The 26,086-nt window shown below is 39.1% G+C and overlaps 1 protein-coding gene across 1 annotated transcript; it reads right to left on the bottom strand.

The window, feature by feature from the left end:
• Positions 1-5,789: 5,789 nt before the first annotated feature.
• Positions 5,790-24,706, bottom strand: CRISP1 (cysteine rich secretory protein 1). The gene is made up of 7 exons (XM_055574658.1): positions 24,641-24,706; positions 18,991-19,119; positions 12,937-13,027; positions 11,495-11,643; positions 7,417-7,508; positions 7,144-7,232; positions 5,790-5,917 (listed from the first exon to the last, which is right to left on the bottom strand). The coding sequence occupies exons 1-7, from the start codon at positions 24,704-24,706 to the stop codon at positions 5,790-5,792; spliced, it is 744 nt and encodes a 247-aa protein (XP_055430633.1).
• Positions 24,707-26,086: the final 1,380 nt, after the last annotated feature.

Raw genomic sequence — 26,086 nt, 5'->3', positions numbered from 1 at the left:
AAACTGGCATCTCCTGTGTCTCCTGTATCTCCTGTACTAGTAGGCAGATTTTTTACCACCGAGCTACATTAAAAATGCACATACCTTAATAAAAAACATTTTATTGCTAAAAAATACTGACCGTCATCTGAGCCTGCAGTGAGTCATATCAGTAATGATACAGATCAGAATTCTTGGTCTTTCCCCAACCAGTAGAAATTGATAAGTGCCCAGATAAGAAATTCAAGAAAGTGAAAGTGTTAGTTGCTCAGTTGTGTCTGACTCTTTGTGATCCCATGGACTGTTGTTGCCCACCAGGCTCCTCTGTCCATGGAATTCCACAGGCAAGAATACTGAAGTGGGTTGCCATGCCCTCCTCCAGGGGATCTTCCCAACCCAGGGATCGAACTCAGGTCTCTTGCATTGCAGGCAAATTCTTTACCTTCTGAACCATCAGGGAAGCCCAAGAAATTCAGGCATGGCTTTACGGGGGCCCCTGTTGCAGCAGAGGAGTGAGAACAGACAGCAGGTTCCCATGCTTGCTCCATGAGGTGGGGCAACTTCATTCCTTACAGGGATTGAGGGTAGGGGTGTGTCCAGGGGTCAGGCTGGAAGAGCGACTTAGGCTGCTTGCCCAACCCTTTGGTGGTATTCTGTGCAGAGGGCATGTGCAGTACCCTGCTTTGGCTCCTGACACCCTGTTTTTGCTCCAGGCTCTTCAGAAGGGGCAGCTGGTTTTTTTGTTCTTTTTGTATCATGTCATCCGTAATTTTCCCCAATAGTCCATGCACAAAGTTATTTTGAGTCCCTCACAGTTTCTTTGTATTTTGTTTCTCAAGGAGACGTGTGCCTAGGTGCAGTCGCCACAGCAAAGCATCCCAGATCCCAGCCTGTCCCGGTGCGTAGCATCTCCTAGGCCTGGTTGTGTCTGCTGCAGATGTGTTGGTAGGTGGGGTGAGCTCACCCCCAGCAAGGCTGATTCTGAGGCCAGGCCTGAGCTCTGCATGTCTGGTGGCCAGGTCCAGCCACAAACTTCTGGGGGTGGTGCCTTGGTGGGCTGGGCTAGACCCCTCTGGGGTAGGAGCTGCTTTGAGGAGCATTCTGGTTCAGTCTGAGGCCATCTGCTGAGTGTGGAAAACCAGTCCCAGCCAAGGTTGCCCACTGGGTATGGCAGGGCGAGAGCTGCTGTGGAAGAGGGCTGGCCAGGGAGGGTGGGTTGAGAGGGGCACATGTGCAGGGGAACACCGGGAAAGGCAGGTGACTCTAGCCTGGTAGATGGCAAATGTCAGAAAGGTACCCCCAGAGCCCGGCCAGTTAGGCTGAGGGAGAATGAAAGATAAATGGTGCCTGCCAGCTCTTTGATCCCTGGAGATAGCTCCAACAGATCCACACTCCTTGGCACTTTCTGTAAAATGAGTCAATGAATTTCCTTCATGTCTGGTGGAGGTGCTTTTCAAACTGCTGCCCCTGTGCAGGGACTTGCAAAGAGTGAGTTTGAGCAGAGGCTCAGTTGTCTATAGCCCTCAGGCCCTTCTGGACATAAGCCCTGTTGGCTTTCAAAGACTGTGTTATGGGGGCTCACCTTCCCTCTTCAGGGGTGCCTAGTGTGGGGTGCACACCCTCCTCCTCTACCCTTGTGATGTCCCCTCCTGCTTGTGGGATTGGGGGTCCTAAGTAGATTCTGTCTCTTCCCCTCTTACCTGTTTCATTGTGGTTTTTCTTTTTATAGAGCTAGTTGTAGAAGAGCTGATAACCACATATTCAATACTCTTTTGTGATATAAATACTCAGCAAATAGAATAGAAAGAAACCACCTCATCTTAGTAATGGCCGTGTATTCTCTTCATTTCCATGAGAGACACCAGTTCAGTTCAGTTCAGTCGCTCAGTCATGTCCGACTCTGTGACCCCATGGACTGCCAGGACTCCCTCTCCATCACCAACTCCCGAAGTTCACGCAAACTGATGTCCGTCGAGTCGGTGATGCCATCCAACCATCTCATCCTCTAAGGTCCACTTCTCCTGCCTTCAATGTTGCCCAGCATCAGGGTATTTTCCAATGAGTCAGTTCTTTGCATCAGGTGGCCGAAATAGTGGAGCTTCAGCTTTTAGCATCAGTCCTTCCAATGAATATTCAGGACTGATTTCCTTTAGGATTGACTGGTTTGATCTCCATGCAGTCCAAGGGACTCTCAAGAATTTTCTCCAACTCCACAGTTCAAAAGCATCAATTCTTCAGCCCTTAGCTTTCTTTATGGTCCAACTCTCACATCATACATGACTACTGGAAAAACCATAGCTTTGATTAGACGAACTTTTGTTGGCAAAGAAATGTCTTTGCTTTTTAATACGCTGACTAGGTTGGTCATAGCTTTTCTTCCAAGGGGCAAGCATCTTTTAATTTCATGGCTGCAGTCACCATCTGCAGTGATCTTGGAGCCCAAAATCCAAGTCTGTCACTGTTTCCATTGTCTCCCCATCTATTTGCCATGAAGTGATGGGACCGGATGCCTTGATCTTAGTTTTCTGTTGAGTTTTAAGCCAACTTTTTCACTCTCCTCTTTCACTTCATCAAGAGGCTCTTTAGCTGTTCTTTGCTTTCTGCCATAAGGGTGGTGTCATCTGGGTATCTGAGGTTATTGATATTTCTCCTGGAAATCTTGATTCCAGCTTGTGTTTCATCCAGCCTGGCATTTTGTATGATGTACTCTGCATATAAGTTAAATAAGCAGGGTGACAATATACAGCCTTGACGTACTCCTTTCCGGATTTGCAACTTGTCTGTTGTTCCATGTCCAGTTCTAACTGTTGCTTCTTGACCTGCATACAGGTTTCTCAGGAGGCAGGTCAGGTGGTCTGGTATTCCCACCTCTTGAAGAATTTCCCACAGTTTACTGTGATCCACACAGTCAAAGTCTTTGGCATAGGCAATAAAGTAAATGTAGATGTTTTTCTGGAACTCTCTTGCTTTTTCGATGATCTGATGGATGTTGGCAAACTGATCTCTGGCTCTGCTGCCTTTTCTAAATCCAGCTTGAACAAAACTTGTGAATGATAAAAATAATAAAAGTTAATAGCTAACACAACATGTCAGGATCTGTTAGGAATTCTGTATATATTTTCCCATATTTTATCCTCACAGCAGCTCTACAAGGAAGGTGCTATTATTATCCGCATTTGCAAATGAGGAAACTGAGATGCAGATATGTTATCAGGTCGATGTCAGCAACAGCTAATCTACAAGTAAGATGAAAGGAAGAACCTCTTTATCAATAGGTGTGGGATGAATAATCTAACACTATTAGAGTTATCCTTTTTTGGGTACATCCACTTAAAAGAGTGACCTATTGCTCACAAAGCGTGGAGGCTGTTTTATTTTGTCTTCATCATAATCTTTTTATGAAAATCATTGAGCTACTTTTTAAAGAATAATTTAAAAATAGCGTAACAGTTGTTTTTCCTTGGCTTCAAATGTTTAGTAATCATATGCATATGCTGCCATCTTGTGGTCATTTCCTGGAATTAGTCTTTATGTGAATGAACTTTCTAAACTGGGATAAATACAGCCTGGTGCAGAGACAGAAACATGGTTCTACAGCTTTTAATTATTACACACCACAAGATATATTTCTTTTTTTCCCAGTATGTGTAGTTTAGAAAATACATATTTCTATCAAACTATATGTGCCTGAATGAGTTGAATTGACAGAAAATATCCAAACAGGGTATAAGATTTTCTGGCAAAGAGAATACTAATGCCATGAAGAAATCTTGCTGTTATGATCAGGCTGCCAAATGCTTAGAAAAATGATTCCCAAAATAAGCACTTGTCTATCTGCATATCTTGGAGCATTTTAAACACATGCCTCCATATACATCTGCATAGAAATGAGTTTTTATTATAGAGGTCTTTTAATTGAGAATCAAGATCTATTACATTTGCCTGTTGCATTAAGCCAAGACTTTGAGTTTCCTTGTGATCTGAATCCATTTTTGTGCCCATTTGCTCTGCACTACAAACCCAACAACCTAACTAGGTTTTTGCCACCAAGGATGCTCTTTACTACCTTTGCTTTTCAGGGTTTCTGGACATGAGCATATGTGTGTGCACACACACACACATCTGCTTGTTTTCTTTTTTTAAGTGAAAGCAAGTACATTTAAAGTGATACACATTCCATAAACAGAGTGTGGGCTATCTTCACATACATTTGTTTTTAATAGAACAATGTATTTGAGTTCCTGAGTCCAGTCTTGACATAGACTCCCCCTGACATAGACCTTGGGTATACCATGAAATTTCAAGTCTACAGGAAAGAGTGCTGCTGTGTCCACAAACACTTCTGATAAGCTGGGGTCATTGGAATGATGTTGGGAAGTAGTCAAAAAGTTGATCTTGTGAAAGATTCATAAACAGAAACCTCAGTGAAGTAGAGTCAGGAGACATGACGAGGGTGGCTTTCATGCCCTACAGCGGTAGCAGAGCCCATCAAGAAAAAGAAAGCTCCCTCTTCTTTCCTTCAAAGACTTCCCAATAAAGAGCCATGAACTCTGTTTACTGTAGTCCTTCCTAGTTCCTTTCCTCCCTGTAAAGGCATCTCCCTTCCTTGCGAAGCGCGGACTTTCATGTGGCTCCCCGTAGCTGCCCACTCCAAATTGCAATTCTCAGCTGAATCTGAATAAACTCACCATTGCTGGAGAAATATCTGGCAGTGTATTTGTTTCAGTTCGGCACACTATATGCTTGTGTCACACCTACTTGGAGATAATTTCGCAGTACGAAGCTCATTTGGGGTAACACAAAAATTTTTCAGCCTTGAAGTAAAACCATTTCTACTGCTTCTTTCTTTTACTTGGTATGACAAATGATAAAAACCTAGAGAATTTTCTTTTATATAAGCTTTCAGAAAGAAAGAGCACATTTACCAAAAAAATACCTGAAATGAAACAAAATATCACGTATTGTGCTCTCTGTGTAGCCATATGCCTCACCAGGTTTCTTTAATATTCCAGTTCAGTTGGAAATAAAGGAGGGAATATCCTTTATGTATGGATTACCCCTTGCATGTAATCCATGCTGAATATTTATTTTGTTAAACTAAGCACTCACACAGTTTTCTTGCCCTGCTTTACAAATGTGTATAGATATGGCAGAGAAACAGTGAGACCTTAAACCATTTCCCATTAACCAACATTTACCTTTCAAGTAATGAGACTGGACTCTTTGTTTGCTTTGTGGATTATTTTAATGGTTAATTTAAGGTAGACATGAAGTTAAGAAGAGATGAATTATTAGTGTATGTTAATTGTGCAAGGAAGACAAATACCAGGGAAGTTGGAGACCTGGGAAAGCAGGAGAAGAAGTTAAACAGGGAAAGACCCTCCTTTAGCACAGTTTACTGAATCAGTTATCCAATCCATTGAATCATCTCAACCTGAGAACTAGACATCACATGATTTAAATATGAGGCAGGTGTTGAACTTTTCATATTTAAATCATATTTCATTCCATATTTCATGGTTCTATCACATTTCATCAATCATATTTCACTCCAGTTTTAAGAAAGTTTAAAACAATGTTGCTTCACAATGTATCAGAACAAGAGTGAAGGGTATTGTTGTAAATATACTGATGCCCATATATGATCCATGGGATTGCAGAGAGTCAGACACAACTGAGTGACTACACTTATATATGATTAGTGAAAATTAGTATCTTAGGTGTAATTAAAACCAGATGAAATGCATCAGAAGCTGCTGGAGCAAAGGAAGGATGATCCAACAGCACATTACAGTTGCAAATGAAAAAGGCTATTTTATCTCAGTTTGACACATACAACTAGCTTTGCAGAGTCTTTGAACTGACAGGTGGTTGCAGCCAAGACGTTGAGTTTGTGTATTACAGTTATTGTATTCATCGTAGTAGATGCAGGGGTTTGCTGAAAGGAAAAAGCAAGGTTATACCATATCGACTCAAAGGCTCATCTCTCATCTTCTTATGCATTTGTAGGTGAGTAAAAGGCTTAAGAGATGTATATTCTGTGTTATAGGGTCAATATTATTAAGTAATACTTTTTTTCTTTCTACTCTCATTTTATTTCTATGGCATTTTTCATTCCATTCTAGACATTGATTTTGTCTCTTGGATAAAAAAACAAAACAAAACAAAACAAAAAACTACCCCATTACCCTGTAGCAAAGATAATTAGTAGATATTTTATCTTTCTTCAGCTACATTTATTTTCAGAAATGAGTTACTAAAGTGACAGGAAGAAGAAGAAGGAAAAGAAGGAGAAGAATGACAGAGAAATTGATAAAGGAAAAGAGATTGCATTTTTCCTTGCTTTAAAAGCAAATGGAATGGAGTGGTCAGGTGAAGGAAAATAAACATTTTAGTCTTCCAAATCTGCAGATAAAGGATATTTTTTGGTGGGGGGGAGGGAGGTTTATTATTTCTCCATAAACTTACTGAAAGTTAAGTTACAAACATATCCCCATGGACTAGTAAATTATGCCTGAAGAAAACTTCAAAAAAAGACACTTTTGTTACCTAAGGAAATGAACATGGAATTGGAACCCATTTAGTTAATACTACATTTTAGGTAAGATTTGCTTAAGAAATAAAAAGATGTATGGTAAATAGTATGATCATCAGCTCATGTCTTCCAATGTGTCCATGGAAACTTAAAAGTATACAGATCACTCAGTAAAAAATTACTACCTGTTCTGATAAGTGGACAGGCAGGTAGAGGGGTTATGGCCAAAGAGCAACCTGAGAATCCTGGTAACCTGAAAGCAAGATGTCTAACTTCAGGGCTGCAATAACAGAGCCAAGAAAGTTTTTATATAAAGAGCAGAAAAAAAATTATATTAACATCTTATCCAAGATGCCCTTATTATAGGGTGAGAACTTTAAGTTTTAGGGTGGAAAGTTGAGTTTAGACATGGATGTTCTAATTTCCAATCTAATAGATTTAATCATTGGTCTTCTGGGTCACTTTGGGAGTGGGGGAAGGGAAATCAGATAATGTTAATTATTCCTTTGGGATGATTGAGAAAAAAGTAATATTATAGAAAATTGTAATACTATTAAACATTTGATTTTAATGACCCATGGCTCCTAGATCAATGATCAATATTAAGCACACTGAGATGTAAAACTTACTACATAGTTTATCTTCACAGTTATTTGGACAGTCTCCACATGGACTTCCCTTATTATAAGGTACATTCTTCTTGTCAGGATCATTTCCCCTTAAAAAAGAACAAAGGAAAACGTGGTCTAATAAAATTCCTTTTTGAAAAATGCAAATAAAAATTTCCTCACTCTTGAAAATCAGTTAAAATAATTTAAAACAAATGATTTTTGAGAAACTAGATGATGTAAGGGAAATGTATTTCTAAAAGTTATGTGAAACTAAAGCTGTATAATACATACTCATGACAATAGTGACAAATGTAGAGATAGTGAATTCCTTTATGACACGATGACATGCCACAGCCAATAAGATAAGAAGTGGCCCAAACAACCTGTAAAGATAAGATTATTATATTAATAATTTGGTGTTTTGTTACATGATTACAATATGAATATTGTTATCCATGATTGAAAATAAACAAAATTACTAGAGCTAATCAATGAATATAGTAAAGTTGCAGGATATAAAATCAACACACAGAAATCCCTTGCATTCCTATACACTAATAATGAGAAAATAGAGACATTAAGGAAACAATTCCATTCACCATTGCAACGAAAAGAATAAAATACTTATGAATATATCTACCTAAAGAAACTAAAGGCCTATATATAGAAAACTATAAAACACTGATGAAAGAAATCAAAGAGGACACTAATAGATGGAGAAATATACTGTGTTCATGGATCAGAAGAATCAATATAGTGAAAATGAGTATACTACCCAAAGCAATCTATAGATTCAATGCAATCCCTATCAAACTACCAATAGTATTTTTCACAGAGCTAGAACAAATAACTTCACAATTTGTATGGAAATACAAAAAACCTCAAATAGCCAAAGCGATCTTGAGAAAGAAGAATGGAGCTGGAGGAATCAACCTGCCTGACTTTAGGCTCTACTACAAGGCCACACTCATCAAGACAGTATGATACTGGCACAAAGACAGAAATATAGATCAATGGAACAAAATAGAAAGCCTAGAGATAAACCCACACACCTATGGACATCTCATCTTTGACAAAGGAGGCAAGAATATACAGTGGAGAAAAGACCATCTCTTTAACAAGTGGTGCTGGGAAAACTGGTCAACCAGTTGTAAAAGAATGAAACTAGAACACTTTCTAACACCATACACAAAAATAAACTCAAAATGGATTAAAGATCTAAACATAAGACCAGAAACTATAAAACTCTTAGAGGAGAACATAGGCAAAACACTCTCCGATATACATCACAGAAGGATCCTCTATGACCCACCTCCCAGAATATTGGAAATAAAAGCAAAAATAAATGGGATCTAATTAAACTTAAAAGCTTCTGCACATCAAAGGAAACTATAAGCAAGATGAAAACACAGCCTTCAGAATGGGATAAAATAATAGCAAATGAAGCAACTGAAAAACAACTAATCTCAAAAATATACAAGCAACTCCTGCAGCTCAATTCCAGAAAAATAAACGATCCAATCAAAAAATGGGCCAAAGAACTAAATAGACATTTCTCCAAAGAAGACATACAGATGGCTAACAAACACATGAAAAGATGCTCAACATCACTCATTATCAGAGAAATGCAAATCAAAACCACTATGAGGTACCATTTCACACCAGTCAGAATGGCTGCGATCCAAAAGTCTACAAGCAATAAATGCTGGAGAGGGTGTGGAGAAAAGGGAACCCTCTTACACTGTTGGTAGGAATGCAAACTAGTACAGCCACTATGGAGAACAGTGTGGAGATTCCTTAAAAAACTGGAAATAGAACTGCCTTATGATCCAGCAATCCCACTGCTGGGCATGCACACCGAGGAAACCAGAATTGAAAGAGACACGTGTACCCCAATGTTCATCGCAGCACTGTTTATAATAGCCAGGACATGGAAGCAACCTAGATGTCCATCAGCAGATGAATGGATAAGAAAGCTGTGGTACATATACACAATGGAGTATTACTCAGCCATTAAAAAGAATACATTTGAATCAGTTCTAATGAGGTGGATGAAAGTGGAGCCTATTATACAGAGTGAAGTAAGCCAGAAAGAAAAACACCAATACAGTATACTAACACATATATATGGAATTTAGAAAGATGGTAACGACAACCCTGTATGTGAGACAGCAAAAGAGACACAGATGTATAGAACAGTCTTTTGGACTCTGTGGGAAAGGGAGGGGGGGATGATTTGGGAGAATGGCATTAAAACATGTATAATATCATATAAGAAACAAATCACCAGTCCAGTTTCTATGCAGGATACAGGAAGCTTGGGGCTGGTGCACTGGGATGACCCAGAGGGATGGTATGGGGTGGGAGGTGGGAGGGGGGTTCATGATGGGGAACACGTGTACACCCATGGCAGATGCATGTTGATGTATGGCAAAACCAATACAATATTGTAAAGTAAAAAAGAAAATAAAAGAAAAGAAACACACATCCTTTTAGGATGCTTTGAGCATGGCTTGTTAGGAGGTCATAGAAACAGAAGATTCCCATGAGTCTAGATATCGTGCATACATATATGCATACTTGGGTGCCATCACTGACCCTGAGTTATGTTGTTCTTATCAAATCTATATGGAAAATATAGTAACATGATGAAGACTGTTTGGTGATTGCATAAAAATTAGAGCATGGCAGCAACCTTGCTTAATCATCAAAAAAATGTCATGGTGGAGAACAGTGAGTTGGCCCTTGAGAAAAAAAATAAGTCAGGTTCAAAATCCATCTCTGCCACTTCCTGGTGGGATGGTATTTACCAGCTTGTTTTATGTCTCGAAATCTCATTTTATTCTCTGTAAAATGAAATATAATAATACTAGCTTCTACCTCATAGGTATATGGTGGGGATTGAATAAAAAAACCTTTCAAGTGTTTGGAAGAAGAAATACTAAATTACTGTTTCAGAGTAATAGAGCTCATGTTCTTTTGATGGAAATAGTGGGTCTAGTCTACTTTTACCTAAAAGAAAAGGAAAGTAGGAATTGTTGTCTCACATTGTCATATTTTCAGCTCTCTGGGTAATAATTTTATTTTTATCCTCTGATAGCATAAATTATAAATAAATGGTCTGCTGCTGCTAAGTCACTTCAGTCATGTCCGTTTCTGTGCGACCCCATAGACGGCAGCCCATCAGGCTCCCCCGTCCCTGGGATTCTCCAGGCAAGAACACTGGAGTGGGTTGCCATTTCCTTCTCCAGTGCATGAAAGTTAAAAGTGAAAGTGAAGTTGCTCAGTCGTGTCCGACTCTTAGCGACCCCATAGACGGCAGCCCACCAGGCTCCCCTGTCCCTGGGATTCTCCAGGCGAGAACACTGGAGTGGATTGCCATTTCCTTCTCCAATGCATGAAAGTGAACAGTGAAAGTCTAATGCTATAGTATTCTCAGATTCCTGGCACATACCACTTGTGTCCAATGATATCAATCTTAAAATAAGAATGCTATAAGCATGTCCCTGGTGGTGCAGTGGTTAAGACTGCACTTCCACTGTGCAGGGTGTGGGTTTGATCTCTTTTTGGGGAATTAAGATCCCACATGCCACGTGGCCAGGTAAATAATAATAATAATAAGGAAGAAGTATTCTACTTGCTAGTCTTTATTTAGAAATGTCTGCTTTGCTTTAGAATAAGTGATTAAGTTTATGTTTCTTAAATGTGCTATCTTTGTAAGCTTTTAACATTAATCTTAAGTAGGTTTTATTGTGAGTAGATTTTATTACAGATTTTGTGTCACAGCTGAGGCTTCTGCTTGGGGCATAACATTGTTTTATCATTTGTATTTCTTGCATATTAAGTATTTAAATCTATCCATTCTGGATGAGTTTTGTTAATTTACATCTTGTTGGAAAATAAATCACCTGATTTAGATATTCAAAGTCATTTTTGTAGAATTAATTTATTACCTACACTGAAGCCCAGTGGTATTTTAAAAGTGTGAATCAGGTTAAATCATTCTTCTGTTTAATGACTTCTACTACATTCAAAATACAAGATAACATTTATAATAGCTAATATGGCTCCAATGATAAGGCCCTTCCCTCTGTGTTCATCTCCTTCAGCTCTTGAAGGTATCATGGTTCAGCCTCCTTCTCCAACCCCTTCTTTAGTTTTTTCTAAACTAAAGAAATCCTTGAACATACCCAGATCCCAGATAATTGTTTCCAAGTATTATTTCCCACTAAAAGTTAAGAAGTATCATTAAAGACTGTAAATTTGCAAAAAGTGGATAGAATGATTTCCCATGGTTCTTATTTGCCTATTTTCCACACACCCTTAGAGTCACTTAATCAACAGGTATATTGGCCAGCACACAGCTTACCTGAGTGTAATGGTCAGTTGTCACGTCATCATCTGTCAATGTCCATTCCCCATACTGGAAATATTTAGACTCACTGTACCAGATCCTGATCACATTTGACCATGAGATAGGATAAGATGTCAGATGCATATTTTCTCCACAAAAAGTATCTAAGAGGAGGAAAAAGGACTAGGTTATACTTTACGAAGCTTGGAAACATTTTACAAGGATACTTTCCTCACTTTTTTAGAAATGTTTCACTGGTCATCCAAGCAATGTTTGACAAGAGGAGGCCAACTCAGCTGTATTTGGCTAACAATTTTCTTTCTCATTAATGAATAAACATGTGGTGCTCAGGTTTGCTGAAAACTGACGGTAGGAAATGATCTGCAAGCTTGGAAATCAGATCAACCAACATTTTAGTTTCTGCCGTGTCCAAGCTGATGGAGAAAGACGAAACCAATCAGAACAGTCTATGAGTTGTAACCAAGTCCATGCCTCGAAAGCAACCACACGAAGTATTCATCATGCAAAGACCTTGGAATAAACATTTGCTCATTTGGCCATCCATTCACTTGTGATGTGGGCTCTCAATCAAACGTGATGTTTGGTAGTAATCTGCCTTCCTCTGGGGCAGGGAAGACTCATATTGCCAATTCACAGCTTAACAGCATTGAGTAAAGATGCCCCAAAATCTTAAAATACAAAGTGTTATTAATGTCTGCTCATGTAGGAGACACTAATGGCTTTTCAGGAAACTAGCAGTGATCTACCTAATATATATGCCATGAGATGGGTTTATTTTTGAGCGTCTAAACTTGTTCTTATGGGCAGCTCCATAGAGTTGAATATGACTCACTTCTCAAATAAAGATAGCTCGTTCCAAAGGTAAACATAGTCCCATGGTAATATTGTGAGTAGCTGAAATAACTATGGGCTTCCCAGGTGGCGCTGGTGGTAAAGAATCTGCCTGTCAGTGCAGGAGATGTAAGAGCTGCGGGTTACATCCCTGGGTTGGGAAAATCGCCTGGAGGAGGGGATGGAGAGGATCCCACTCCAGTATTCTTGCCTGGAGAATCCCACGGACAGAGGACCTGGTGGGCTATAGTCCATAGGGTCACACAGAGTCGAACATGACTGAAGTGACTTAGCATACATGCACAAAATAACTACATGGAGTGGAAACCTTCTAGCTATACAGCTTTTCATCTGTTATTATTGTATTCAACTATCCTATGATACTGAGAGCTTTGACTCTTTTCTTTTGGTGATCAGAATCAGGAATTTGAAAATTTGAATATCCAAATTTAAAAATTATCTGTAATGAAACAGTGCTATGAGTCACTATTCATTGCCATTTATGGGGTAAGTGTAGATACAAGCTAGATGACTTAACTTACCCTTACCAAGTTACTGAACAATTCCTGAGGACTTTTGAGCAAAAAGGTGAGTTGTATACCTACTTGTAATTCGCCTCTTGAGTGCATTGCTTTGTACCAATTCACAATCCTTTGACAACATTCTGGCATTTTGTGCAGCTTCTTCACTCCAATTCTACAAGTGAAATACAAGCACATGGCCTTAATAACATTTCTCTGATAAGATTCTAGTTCATTCTTTCTAAAAATCCAAGGCTAGCAATATTCTCAATTGTGTAGGCTAACAATTTAATTCTCTTAAATATTTTGTTTGAAAGCACCTCTTTTAAATATTTTGGTTGGAAGAGGAAGACAAATCTTTCAGTCCGTTGTTTTAACCCTTGAACTTACAAGATCAAAACTTGATAATAATATTCAGATGTAGCTTCTTTTTCTGAAATATTAGCATTTAAGTAAATGCTTCCATTAAAATAGACAAGTTAGAAATCCATCCCATTATTTATTAATAGTTTTACCTTTGACACATTATTAAATCTCTTTGAATCACAGTTTCTTCATCTGTAAAATATGCCCCCTAATTCATACACAATAGTTTGTTCAAAAATTTTAAGTTTTTAATTTGGATAATTCATGCAATACAAGTATGATATAATAAATCTTAGGCTACATGCTCAATAAATCAGTATTGCTGTGATTAGAAACAAATATAGTGTCACATAACTCCATCTAAATTATGAATAATAATAGCAAATCATAACTAACATACATGCAAGGATCTGTCACCAATTCTTTATGTATATTCTCTCATCTTTACTCATAGGATAATGCTTTTCAGGATAATACCATCTATAAGTGGAAGAAAGAAAATTGGAATCCAAGTTCTTCTGGCTCTGGAGCGTGTGCTCCTAACTCTTGATGTGTGTCGATTGTGCTAAGTTGAAGCATTTTGTTGGGTTTTTCTCCAAATAAGATGAAAAACAGAAAGTCTACATCCCTTGTTATGAGACTGTGACAAATGTTCTCCCAGACACTCTTTCATTCTCACATTATGTACATCCTCTTAAAAGATTGTCCCCAAACCTGCACAAAACACATTATTACTGAAAAAAAGTTGCAGCATTTCTTGTTTACTATGGGCTTTTATGTAAATCATCCAGCTACTCTTGAAAATAATTTTTCAATGATGCCCTAACTTAGATTTTCAATATTTTCCCTGCCATTGAAGAACGTTATCTCATATGCATAGGCTGCCATCTGTGTTAGTTTTATAGAATTACCCCCCAGGTTGATGAACTGCTTAAATTGTGAGGTTAAGCTTGGGGTCAAGGTAAAAATGTGGTTTTGTGGGGTTTGCTTCTTTCATGCAAGAAAAGATGTATTTCCAGAGTGAAGTAAGTCAAAAGAGAAAAAAAAAATATCATATATTAATGCATATACCTGGAATCCAGAAAAATGGTATACATGAACTTATTTGCAGAGCATAAATAGAGACCCAGACATAGAAAACAAACATATGAATACCAAGGGGGGAAAGGGGAGTGGAATGAGTTGGGAGATTGGAACAGACATACACTATATATATATGTGTGTGTGTGTGTGTGTGTGTGTATATATATATATATATATATATATATATATATATATATATATACATATACATACACTACTAAGTATAAATAAAATAGATAACTAATGAGAACTGACTGTAAAACAAGGAGCTCTACCCAATGCTCTGTGATGACCTAAATGGGAAGGAAATCCAAAAAAGAGGATATATATGTATCATTGATTCACTTTGTGGTACAGCAGAAACTAACACAGCATTGTAACAATACCCCAATTAAAAAAAAGAAAGAAAAAAAGAAAAAAAAAACCTAGCCCTTGAGGAAAGAAAAGGAAAAAAAAAAAGATGTACGATATATTTCAATGATGGATACATCTAATTAAAAAAGTAGAGATGGCATAAAACATCTCATCAGGGCATAATATCTCCTGGCAGTGGGAATAACGTCACTGAACTCACAAATATAAAATCTTGCCTATTCTAACCAGGTTATCAAGTGTTTAGAACTGGAACTTATCTGGCTAATTTACTGCTGACTGTTCGTTGTGCATGCTAACATGCACCGCCCATACCCAGATCACTTTCAGAACTGAAGCACTTATTTCCTTTTGAGCTGAGAGTCTTGCCCACAGAAAGCTCTACTGTCCTTTTTAACACATGTTGTCCTTATTCATGAGCATACTTACTTGCCTAGGGCAGCACATATCTAACAGCACAAGCACATAGCTATAGTAACTATAAATGCCATGCAACCTCCCTCCAACTCAGGACAAGGTCTACTGAGCCATCCTAGTTGTACAGCTTCCCATGGGGTTAGTGGAGGCTTTTGTTGGGCCTAAACCCATAACCCAACTTCTTTGTACACTCTATGCCACTTTTTTATCCACATCCACAGATCTCTGTGAATCGGGAAATTGTTCCTCAATAAACATCATACATGCTAATCTCCATCTCAGAGTCTGTTTATCTTCTTGTGTAAAGTACCTGAAACCTTAATTACAAATAGTCTGTGGTTCAGACTTCTTTGAGGAAGCTCTTTGGGATAGTGCCTCTGAGTAATGTTGGTAAGATACAAATGTTTTTATTATACATCATAAGTTAAATCAAAAGTAAGTATGTGTGGTTATTGCAGCAAAATTACAAGTTCTGGCTTTAGTAAATGGTTCTGTTTAAATAAAATTCCAACTTTATGTGCAGAAACTTTTGTTTTTCTTTTCTGGAAAATTTTTGCCTGGCATTTGTGATTGGCTTTTAAGCTCTACAATAATTCTCTCAGTTCCTTTCTCTCCATGCTCTATGCATTATTTACGGAAAAACTCAACTCCCATATTGTCTTTTAAAATGTTACTCAGTTTTACTGGTGCACTTAATTTATCATATTATTGATCTCTCATACCTTTGCATCTTCACACTTAAATATATTAATTTTATATATTCTATATATTCAATGCTGTGCTGTGCTTAGTCACTTAGTTGTGTTAGACCCCTTGAAACCCCATGGACTGTAGCCTGCCAGTCTACATGGGGATTCCCCAGGCAAGAATACTGGAGTGGGTTGCCATGCCCTCCACCAGGGGATCTTCCCAATCCACGGATTGAAACCAGGTCTCCCTCATTACAAGCAGATTCTTTACTGTCTGAGCCATCAGGGAAGCCCAAGAATATTGGAGTGGGTAGCCTATCCCTTCTCCAGGGGATCTTCTTGACCCAGGAGTTGAACTGGGGTCTCCTGCATTGCAGGTAGATTTTTTACCAGCAGAGCTACTAGGGAAGCCCATATATTTAATACTATGTTCTAATATTTCCTCTGTATTTACCTTGAATACACAATAATAAAGTCTCTGAAATCAGAGACTATATTTTCCATTCAATCTATAACTTCTTCACTACCTCCTAGCTACACTTATTTGCTCATCTGGAAACTGAGGATTTAGAACCCTGTTTGTCCTAAGGAAGGTAAAGTGTTAAGAGCTGGTCCCTGGAGCTGGCCATTCATATTTGAATCTGTTTTTAGCCAGTACTTAAGACTTTGGATGAGATATCTAATTTATCTGATGTTCAGATTTACCATATGTAAAACAGAGATGATAGTATCATTTACATCACAAGATGATTGAGAGAATTAAATGAAATAATGCAATAAGGCTTCAGCAATACATGAACCGTGAACTTTCAGATGTTCAAGCTGGTTTTAGAAAAGGCAGAGGAACTAGAGATCAAATTGCCAACATCCACTGGCTCATGGAAAAAGTAAGAGTTCCAGAAAAACATCTATTTCCACTTTCTTGACTATGCCAAAGCCTTTGACTGTGTGGATCACAACAAATTGTAGAAAATTCTGAAAGAGATGGGAATACCAGACCACCTGACCTGCCTCTTGAGAAACCTATATGCAGGTCAGGAAGCAACAGTTAGAACTGAACATGGAAAAACAGACTGGTTCCAAATAGGAAAAGGAGTACGTCAAGGCTGTATATTGTCACCCTGCTTATTTAACTTATATGCAGAGTACATCGTGAGAAACGCTGGGCTGGAGGAAGCACAAGATGGAATCAAGATTGCTGGGATAGATATCAATAACCTCAGATATGCAGATGACACCACCCTTATGCCCGAAAGTGAAGAAGAACTAAAGAGCCAGTTGATGAAAGTGAAAGAGGAGAGTGAAAAAGTTGGCTTAAAGCTCAACATTCAGAAAGCTAAGATCATGGCATCTGGTCCCATCACTTCATGGGAAATAGATGGGGAAACAGTGGCTGACTTTATTTTTCTGAGCTGCAAAATCACTGCAGATGGTGATTGCAGCCATGAAATTAAAAACTGCTTACTCCTTGGAAGGAAAGTTATGACCATCCTAAACAGCATATTAAAAAGCAGAGACATTACTTTTCCAACAAATGTCCATCTAATCAAGGCTATGGTTTTTCCAGTGGTCATGTATGGATGTGAGAGTTGGACTACAGAGAAAGCTGAGCACCAAAGAATTGATGCTTTTAAACTGTGGTGTTGGAGAAGACTCTTGAGAGTCCCTTGGACTGCAAGGAGATCCAACCAGTCCATCCTAAAGGACATCAGTCCTGGGTGTTCATTGGAAGGACTGATGTTGAAGCTGAAACTCCAATACTTTGGCCACCTGATACGAAGAGTTGACTCATTTGAAAAGACCCTGATGCTGGGAAAGATTGAGGGCAGGAGGAGAAGGGGATGACAGAGGAAGAGATGGTTGGATGGCATCACCGACTCGATGGACATGAGTTTGGGTGGACTCCAGGAGTTGGTGATGAACAGGGAGGCCTGGCGTGCTGTGGTTCATGCGGTTGCAAAAAGTCAGACACGACTGAGTGACTGAACTGAACTGAATGCCATAAGATTCTAGAAGAATGCCTTTCAAACTATAGTAAGTATAATATGCTGTCAGTTACAATACTCACAATGCAAAAATGCCTATGCTAGATGCTGGCTTTTATTATTTTGGGTTCTAAGATGACCAAGAGATATATTTCAAGGTCATTTTTCCACTTACTCTTTTCCTCTTTTTTTTGTCATTTGCCTGAGAAAACTGTTCCCTAGACTCAGTTCCCAGTGCCTGCGTTCTTTCTAACCCTTGTTATTCTAGGCTAGTCTGGGGCTAAACAACCAAGTTTAGGATCCCCCAAACCGGAGTGATACTTCTGGGATATAATATAGGTGAGGCTAGTCACCTAATACATCTGAACAGTCCCTACATTTGTTTGTTTGATAACACTTTGCTCACACCACAGGTTTACAGAGGAAAGACAATTTCTCTTTTCTTATATGCTAAGTTGCTTTAGTCATGTCTGACTCTTTGTGACCCTTTGGCCTGTAGCCCACTAGGCTTCTCTGTCCATTGTAGTTTTCAGGCAAGAATATTGGAGTGGGTTGCCATTTCCTACTCCAGGGGATCTTTTCAACCCAGGGATCGAACTCAGGTCTCTTAAGTCTCCTGCATTTGCAAGAGAATTCTTTACCACTAGTGTTTGAAACAAGGAAACAGATTTGCCAATATTTGCTCATCTAGCAGCACCACCAGGTTAGAACATGGGCATCTTGATTCTCAGAGCATCTTAGCCTCTGGGCCACTGCCCAATGAAGACAGCTATGCGATGCCTCTCCAAATGCATTGTTAAAGCACCTGTAGCATCTGCCATACTGATGATACTGACTGGCAGCATCAGCATTATCTGGAAGCTTGGAATGGTATCCATCTCAGACCTCCTGAATCAGACCTCAGAGTGTGGGGCCCAGGGTCCTGAGCTTCATTAAATTCTTTAGCTGACTCAAGCATACTAGAGTTTGAGAAACACTGTCCTAGGGCCCATTAAGAATGAAATTACACTTCCTGCGATGGATGTGGCTCTGTCACTTACTAATTCTGTGAGTTTGGGAAAGCTACTTACCTCCTCTGAGCCTCTGTTTCTTCTTCTGCTGCATTATAGGTTTATTTGTGAAGACCAGACTTTTAGTATATGGAAACCAAATAGAACTTAATAAAATCTCAGTAAACACCATTACTATCATTGGCATCATCATGGTTGCTGTTTAATTAATCTTACCATTTTCAGCATGTTGCTGGCTGGTGGAGACACTCCTCTCCTGAGGATGTTATGTGCAGTAACAATTTCTTCTTGGACAGCCTCCAGTTCTGTAAGGAGTGTATCATATGGAACTTTGGCTGGTTTTGTCTGTGACCAGAAAATTACTAATTAATCTTGCTTCTTTTAAGTGGAATTTGTAATACATAGTATATTACTTGTAGACTTTGTGAGATAAATTTATAGTTTATGTTGAATAAACAATGCTCTACAGCACTTTTCACTCTAAGACATCTCAGTAAGCTAGTTTCCGTTGCTCCAGTATTAGTTTTGAGGACTTTTGAATATCGATCTGACATTACACAAGTCTACAGAACAGTGCACTATGATAGGATTGTTTTTCAGATTTATAATTGGTATTTTGGACCATATTGAGGCACTTTTATTGGGCAATACGAACCATAGTGGAAAATGTTTTGATACTATTATACCTTTTACTGCCTGACTTCCCTTCCTTGGTGCATTCTCCACCCCACCTCCTGCAAGTGTTCTCTTTGCATCCCAAATAAACCACTCATACTTGAATATTGTTTAAAGGTATGTGTCTGGGAGAATCTAAATATTCATCACTGAGGACAAAACCTTCAGCCCAGATTGTGCATCTTTGTCTGATTCATATGAGAAAACATTGATATTTGTATCAGCATATGTACACACAATATAGAATTCAAGTCAACTACAAACTAAAATGTTTCATTTGTTTACCTTTTATCCTGTAGCACACTAAGGAGAACAATTAATGGCTTTAATATTTTAGGTTAGTATTAGTTTGTGTAAAGAACATCTTCTTTTATGCGTGTGTGTGATTCACATGTATTTTATACTATTTTTTTAAAGTGAAAAACTTATGTGGCATAATTTGAGTGGTATCTATGTATTTCTCAACTACCACAGGACTATCAACAGTTTCTGAATGGATAGGATTCAGCCATACTTTGCTCAAATATAGTAGTTCTTATCTTATATTTTGTTTAAAAATTTAAGGATATTGGGAGAAGACAAAACTATAAAATCATTATACTTCTCTAGAAACTGTCCCCTGTGGATGTCATTTCTTCAAAAACACACTCATAAGGTGCTATTTTCCTGTCATACTGCAGGTATCCTGAGCTAGATTAGAGGGGTCAAACTGCCAATATCCGGTGGATGATAGAATAAGCAAGAGAATTCCAGAAAATCATTTACTTCTGCTTCATTGACTACCCTAAAGCCTTTGACTATGTGGATTACAACAAACTGTGGAAAATTCTTAAAGATATGGGAATACCAGACCACCTTACCTGCCTTCTGAGAAACCTGCATGCAGGTCCAGAAAAAATATTAGAACCGGACATGGAACAACAAACTGGTTCCAAATTGGGAAAGGAGGACGTCAAGGCTGTATATTGTCACCCTGCTTATTTAATGTATGTGCAAAGTACATCCTGTGAAATGTCAGGCTGGATAAAGCACAAGCTTGAATAAAGATTGCTGGGGAAAATATCAGTAACCTCAGATGTACAGATGACACCAAAGCAAAGAGGAACTAAAGAGTCTTGTGATGAAGGTGAAAGAGGAGAGTGAAAAAGCTGGCTTAAAACTCAGCATTCAAAAAACTAAGATCATGGGATTCGATCCCATCACTTCATGGCAAACAGATTAAGAAACAATAGAAACAGTGACAGGCTTTATTTCTTGGGCTCCAAAATCTCTGCAGATGATGACTGCAGCTATGAAATTAAAAGACATTTGCTCCTTGAGAGAGAAATCATGACCAAGCTAGACAGCATAGTAAAAAGCAGAGACATTACTTTGCCAACAAAGGTCCATCTAGTCAAGCTATGGTTTTTCCAATAGTCATGTATGGATGTGAGAGTTGGACCATAAAGAAAGCTGAGGGCCGAAAAATTGATGTTTTTGAACTGTGGTGTTGGTGAAAACTCTAGAGAGTCTGTTGGACAGCAAGGAGATCAAACTAAGTCCTAAAGGAAATCGGTCTTAAATATTCATTGTGAGAGAATAACAGGCAGGAAGGTTCAGTTCAGTTCAGTTCAGTTGCTCAGTTGTGTCCGACTCTTTACAACCCCATGGACTGCAGCCCGCCAGGCTTCCCTGTCCATCACCAACTCCTGGAGCTTATTCAAACTCATGTCCATTGAGTTGGTGATGCCATCCAAACATCTCATCCTCTGTCGTCTCCTTCTCCTCCCGCCTTAATCTTTCCCACTCCTCCCGCCTTCAATCTTTCCCAGCATCAGGGTCTTTTCTAATGAGTCAGTTCTTCGCATCAGGTGGCCAACATATTGGAGTTTCAGCTTCAGTATCAATCCTTCCAATGAATACTCAGGATTGATCTCCTTTAGGATGGACTGGTTGGATCTCTTTGCTGTCCAAGGGATTCTCAAGAGTCTTCTTCAAAGCACAGTTCAAAAGCATCAATTCTTTGGCCCTCAGCTTTCTTTATAGTCCGACTCTCACATCCGTACATGACTATTGGAAAAACCATAGCTTTGACTAGACGGACCTTTGTTGGCAAAGTAATGTCTCTGCTTTTTAATATGCTGTCTAGGTTGGTCATAGCTTTTTTTCCAAGGAGCAAACATCTTTTAATTTCATGGCTGCAGTCACCATCTGCAGTTATTTTGGAGATCCCCAAAATAAAGTCTGTCACTGTTTCCATTGCTTCCTAGTCTATTTGCCATGAAGTGATGGGACCGGATGCCACAGGACTGATTTCATTTAGGATAGACTGGTTGGATCTCCAAGGCTAGGGGTCTCCAAGTGGAGGAAATAGGCTTCAAGTGTCAGATGTTTTTTCTCTCTCTTGAAGTGGCAGGAGGAAACAAACTACAAGTGTCAGATTTTTTTCCCTACTCTATACAAAATTAACGGAGAGGGCGATGGCACCCCACTCCAGTACTCTTGCCTGGAAAACCCCATGGACGGAGGAGCCCAATGGGCTGTAGTCCATGGGGTTGCAAAGAGTCGGACATGACTGAGCGACTTCACTTTCCCTTTTCACGTTCATGCACTGGAGAAGGAAATGGCAACCCACTCCAGTGTTCTTGCCTGGAGAATCCCAGGGACGGGGAGCCTGGTGGGCTGCTGTCTCAGGGATCGCACAGAGCCGGACACGACAAAAGCAACTTAGCAGCAGCATACAAAATTAAAAGGAGGTTTCTCTTAAAATTCTCTGATCCCATGATGACACCTGGTTCCACCTAAACTTAACTTTTCTCAAACCTTGAGCTAACCAATGCGGTTTTTCTTATGGAAATGTTTTTCTTAAGCTATGTTAATGAACTACATATTTACCCTAGACTCTGTCTTCAAATTGATTCCATCTAAGACTCAGAACTGACTTGACAAACCAGTATGTTATTACTCATACCATTGTTCTCCTAATCTATGTTAATGAAACCATATATTTGCTTGGAAACTTGCCTTTCTTCAAGAATCATGTCAATCATCTTATGGCCCTGGGGTGACTCACCTTGTGCCAATATTATCTCAAAATTCATGTTGTGGGTGAGGAGCCTGGTGCCACTCTGAGTTTTGAGACATTTCCTTTCTCTAATTAGCAGCCTGCTAGCAGCTATATAACATCCTGCTAGAGACTAGCAAGGGAGCACTCTTTCTGCCCCCTTCTGATGTCTATGTCAGAAGCTTTCTCTTTCTCTTTTTTACTTTAATAAAACTTGATTACACAAAAGCTCTGAGTGATCAAGCCTCGTCACTGGCCCTGGATTGAATTCCTCTCTTCTGGAGGCCAGGAATCCCTGTGTCTTTCATGGCTCAGGAACAACCTTTCAATTGGAAGAACTGAAGCTGAAGCTGAAGCTCCAATATTTTGGGCACCTGATGAGAAGAACTGACTCATTCAAAAAGACCCTGATGCTGGGAAAGATTGAAGGCAGAGGGAGAAGGGGATGACTGAGGATGAGATGGTCAGATGGCATCATTGACTTAATGGGCATGAGTTTGAGCAAGCTCTTGGAGTTGGTGATGGACACAGAAGCTGGGCAGGCTGCAGTACAAAGAGTTGGACACGACTGAGTGACTGAACTGAACTGAACTGGGAACCCACAAGAATTTCCTTAAGTTCTATATGATAACTCTCCCTGCTCCTCTTAAAATATGCTGCTTCAGTGAAATTCATGTCATTTAGCTCTAGCTATCTCACCTCCAAACATTTACTTTCCTATAGTGATTTTCCTGTGAATTCCTCTCATTGATACAAATTGGGTCTCCTGAAACAATTCATCTTGTCTACCCCAAATTCTGCAGTCAACAGGAGTGACATCAGCATTCACATGGATGACTCAACCATCTCATATCCTGGGCCCTTGAACTTTAGTCTCTTAAACTTCTCTTCTGAGGCTTTTAGTTTTCTACCATAAAGGTTGCAGCCTATATCTGATGATCACTTCAAAATGCAGTACTTTTAACTTACCAGAGGATTGTTGGGTATCATGCAAGAGCTCCATCTGATTTCTCATGGGGAAAGAAGTGTAAGTGATAAGATCCACACCAGCACCCCAATAATCTAATGTATGTGGATTTTCTTTCATTTATTGAATTAAGCGGCTTTCACTTTTTTCCACTTTTGACTTTATCTAGCATGTGAAATTATAAAAACCACTCATGTTCTATACCAAAACTATTAACCAGTTCATCATAAAAAATATTTTCAGTACATTGCAATGTAATATTTTCCTTATATCACTGAGATTTTTTACAGGTACATATTACTGAATGACTTGTAAAATACTCAGAATTTATTTCTTCTTATATACCATTAAATGTTTAATTTCTGTTCTGTGAATGTTGAAACTCTTGTTTTTAATAAGTAGTGAGATTCAAGACTCCATTTAGACTCGATTGCTAACAGCTCCTCACGTTTCTCTCCTTGCTGTTGGCATATTTCAATTTTTATTTTTGGTTGTGATGCAAGGCTTGTGGGATCTTAATTTCCAGACAGGGGCAGAACCAAAGCCCCCTGCAGTGGAAATGTGGACTCCAAACCACTGGACTTTGATGAAAGTCCTGGCACTTTTCATTTTATATTTAATTTGGATGTGTTAAATTCTTGTTATAGTCATAAATCAGAAAGCTCAGTTGGGACATTGATTAAATACTTACCTTTTCTGGATAAAAACTAAAAAACAATATTTTTCCCACTTTGTCATGGAAAATGCATGGATCAGTTGTAAAGAAGTAATTCCCACTCTACATTTTTAGCTTTTTGAATTATTCAGAGAAGTTTAATGATATAGGCATGGGCTTATGAAGTAAAACTGCTTAGATTTACCTTCAGGCTCTGCCACTTCCAAGTTACCTGACCTTGGACACATGACTTAACCTCTTATGTTTGGTTTCTTTCTCTGTAATATGAGATTAAGAATAGTACTTGCCTAATAGAGCTATGGTGAGAACTAGGTGAATACCTGGCATGTGCCTCTGTGTGCTCAGCTGCTTTAGTCGTGTCTGACTCTTTGCGACCCTGTGGACTTTAGCTGCCAACTGGGCATAGCATCCTCACAATAGTGCCTGCAACAAAATAAGTTCTAGCACAGAGTTAGCTCTTATCCTCCTCTCAAAAGTAATCATAAAATATACAATCCTCACATACTTTTATAATCAAAACAGGCAGGCAGCCAGCAGCAATGGCCAGAAACAAGAAGCATTTCATTGTCATCCCTGTAAGAAAAGTAACATAATTTTAGACTGTTGCCGACTTGTGGGGATAATGTTTTGTCATTAGTCTTTTTGGGAAACGCTTTTACATGCATCTGTGTTTTTAATTTTTTTTTGCAAAAAGAGACCTGCAGGATCAGAGCAAGGTTTTAATATGCTAGTCATTGGTACCAAGAGAGGAAGAGAGAACTATGATTGGGAGAATAACAGAAGTTAATGTTAATTCCTGGAGTCTCTGAATATGTTACTTTGTGTGACAAAAGAGAATTAAGGTATCGGATAAAGTTCAAATTGCTTATCAGTTGACTTTAGAGTTGGGATAGTGTCCTGGCTTATCTATGTGAATTCAATGTAATCCCGAGAATGTTTGCTAATTTGCTTCAGTTGTGCCCAACTCTGTGACCCTCTGGACTATAGGCAGCAGGCTCCTCTGTCCATAGGGTCCTCCAGACAACAATATTGGAGTGAGTTGCCATGCTCTCCTCCAGGGATCTTCCCGACTCAGGGATTGAACCCATGTCTCTTATGTCCTCCTGCATTAGCAGGTGGGTTCTTTACCACTAGTGCCACCTGGGAAGCAGATGTGAAAGAGAGAGGCAGTATCAGTGATGGACGATGAGGAAGGCTCAGTTAGCCACGACTGATTTTGAAGACAGAAGGAAGGACTATGAGCCAAAGAATATGGACAACCTGTTGAAAGTAGGCGAAAGCAAGGAAATAAATTCTCCCTTGAATTCTTCTTGCTGAATCTTGATTTTAGCTCAATGAGACCCATTTGGACTCCTGAGCTCCAGACTATACAAATAGTAAATGTGTACTGTTTTAAGATTCTGAGCTTATAGGAATTTGTTACAGTAGCAACAGGAAACTAATATAAATACAGCAAGATTAGATTTGAATTTTCTATTGCCTATAGCATACTTTGGCCACCCATGTGCAGAGCTGACTCATTGGAAAAGACCCTGTTGCTGGGAAAGATTGAGGGCAGGAAGAGAAGGGGACGACAAAGGAGGAGATGGTTGGATGGCATCACCGACTCAATGGACATGGGTTTGGGTGGACTCCGGGAGTTGGTGATGGACAGGGAGGCCTGGTGTGCTGCGGTTCATGGGGTCGCAAAGAGTCGGACACAACTGAGCGACTGAAGTGAACTGAGCTGATAGCAAGGGGGTGTGATGTTCGTGCAAATGATTTACATACATGATTTAGAGATATTCTGTAAAGTCTGATCACTCTGTCAAGAATGGTTGTCATTGTGAGTGGAGCAAATCATAGTGAATATACTCTCTATTTTATTTCTGTCTAATACGGTTTGCTGATGCTAGTATATTAATAAATATAGGTTATTAAATTTGGTTGATACCTTCTTTTTACAGTCTTC

Source organism: Bubalus kerabau, chromosome 3 (genome assembly GCF_029407905.1).
Source record: "Bubalus kerabau isolate K-KA32 ecotype Philippines breed swamp buffalo chromosome 3, PCC_UOA_SB_1v2, whole genome shotgun sequence".
Lineage (NCBI taxonomy): Eukaryota > Metazoa > Chordata > Mammalia > Artiodactyla > Bovidae > Bubalus > Bubalus kerabau.
This window is presented reverse-complemented; position numbering and strand designations above follow the sequence as displayed.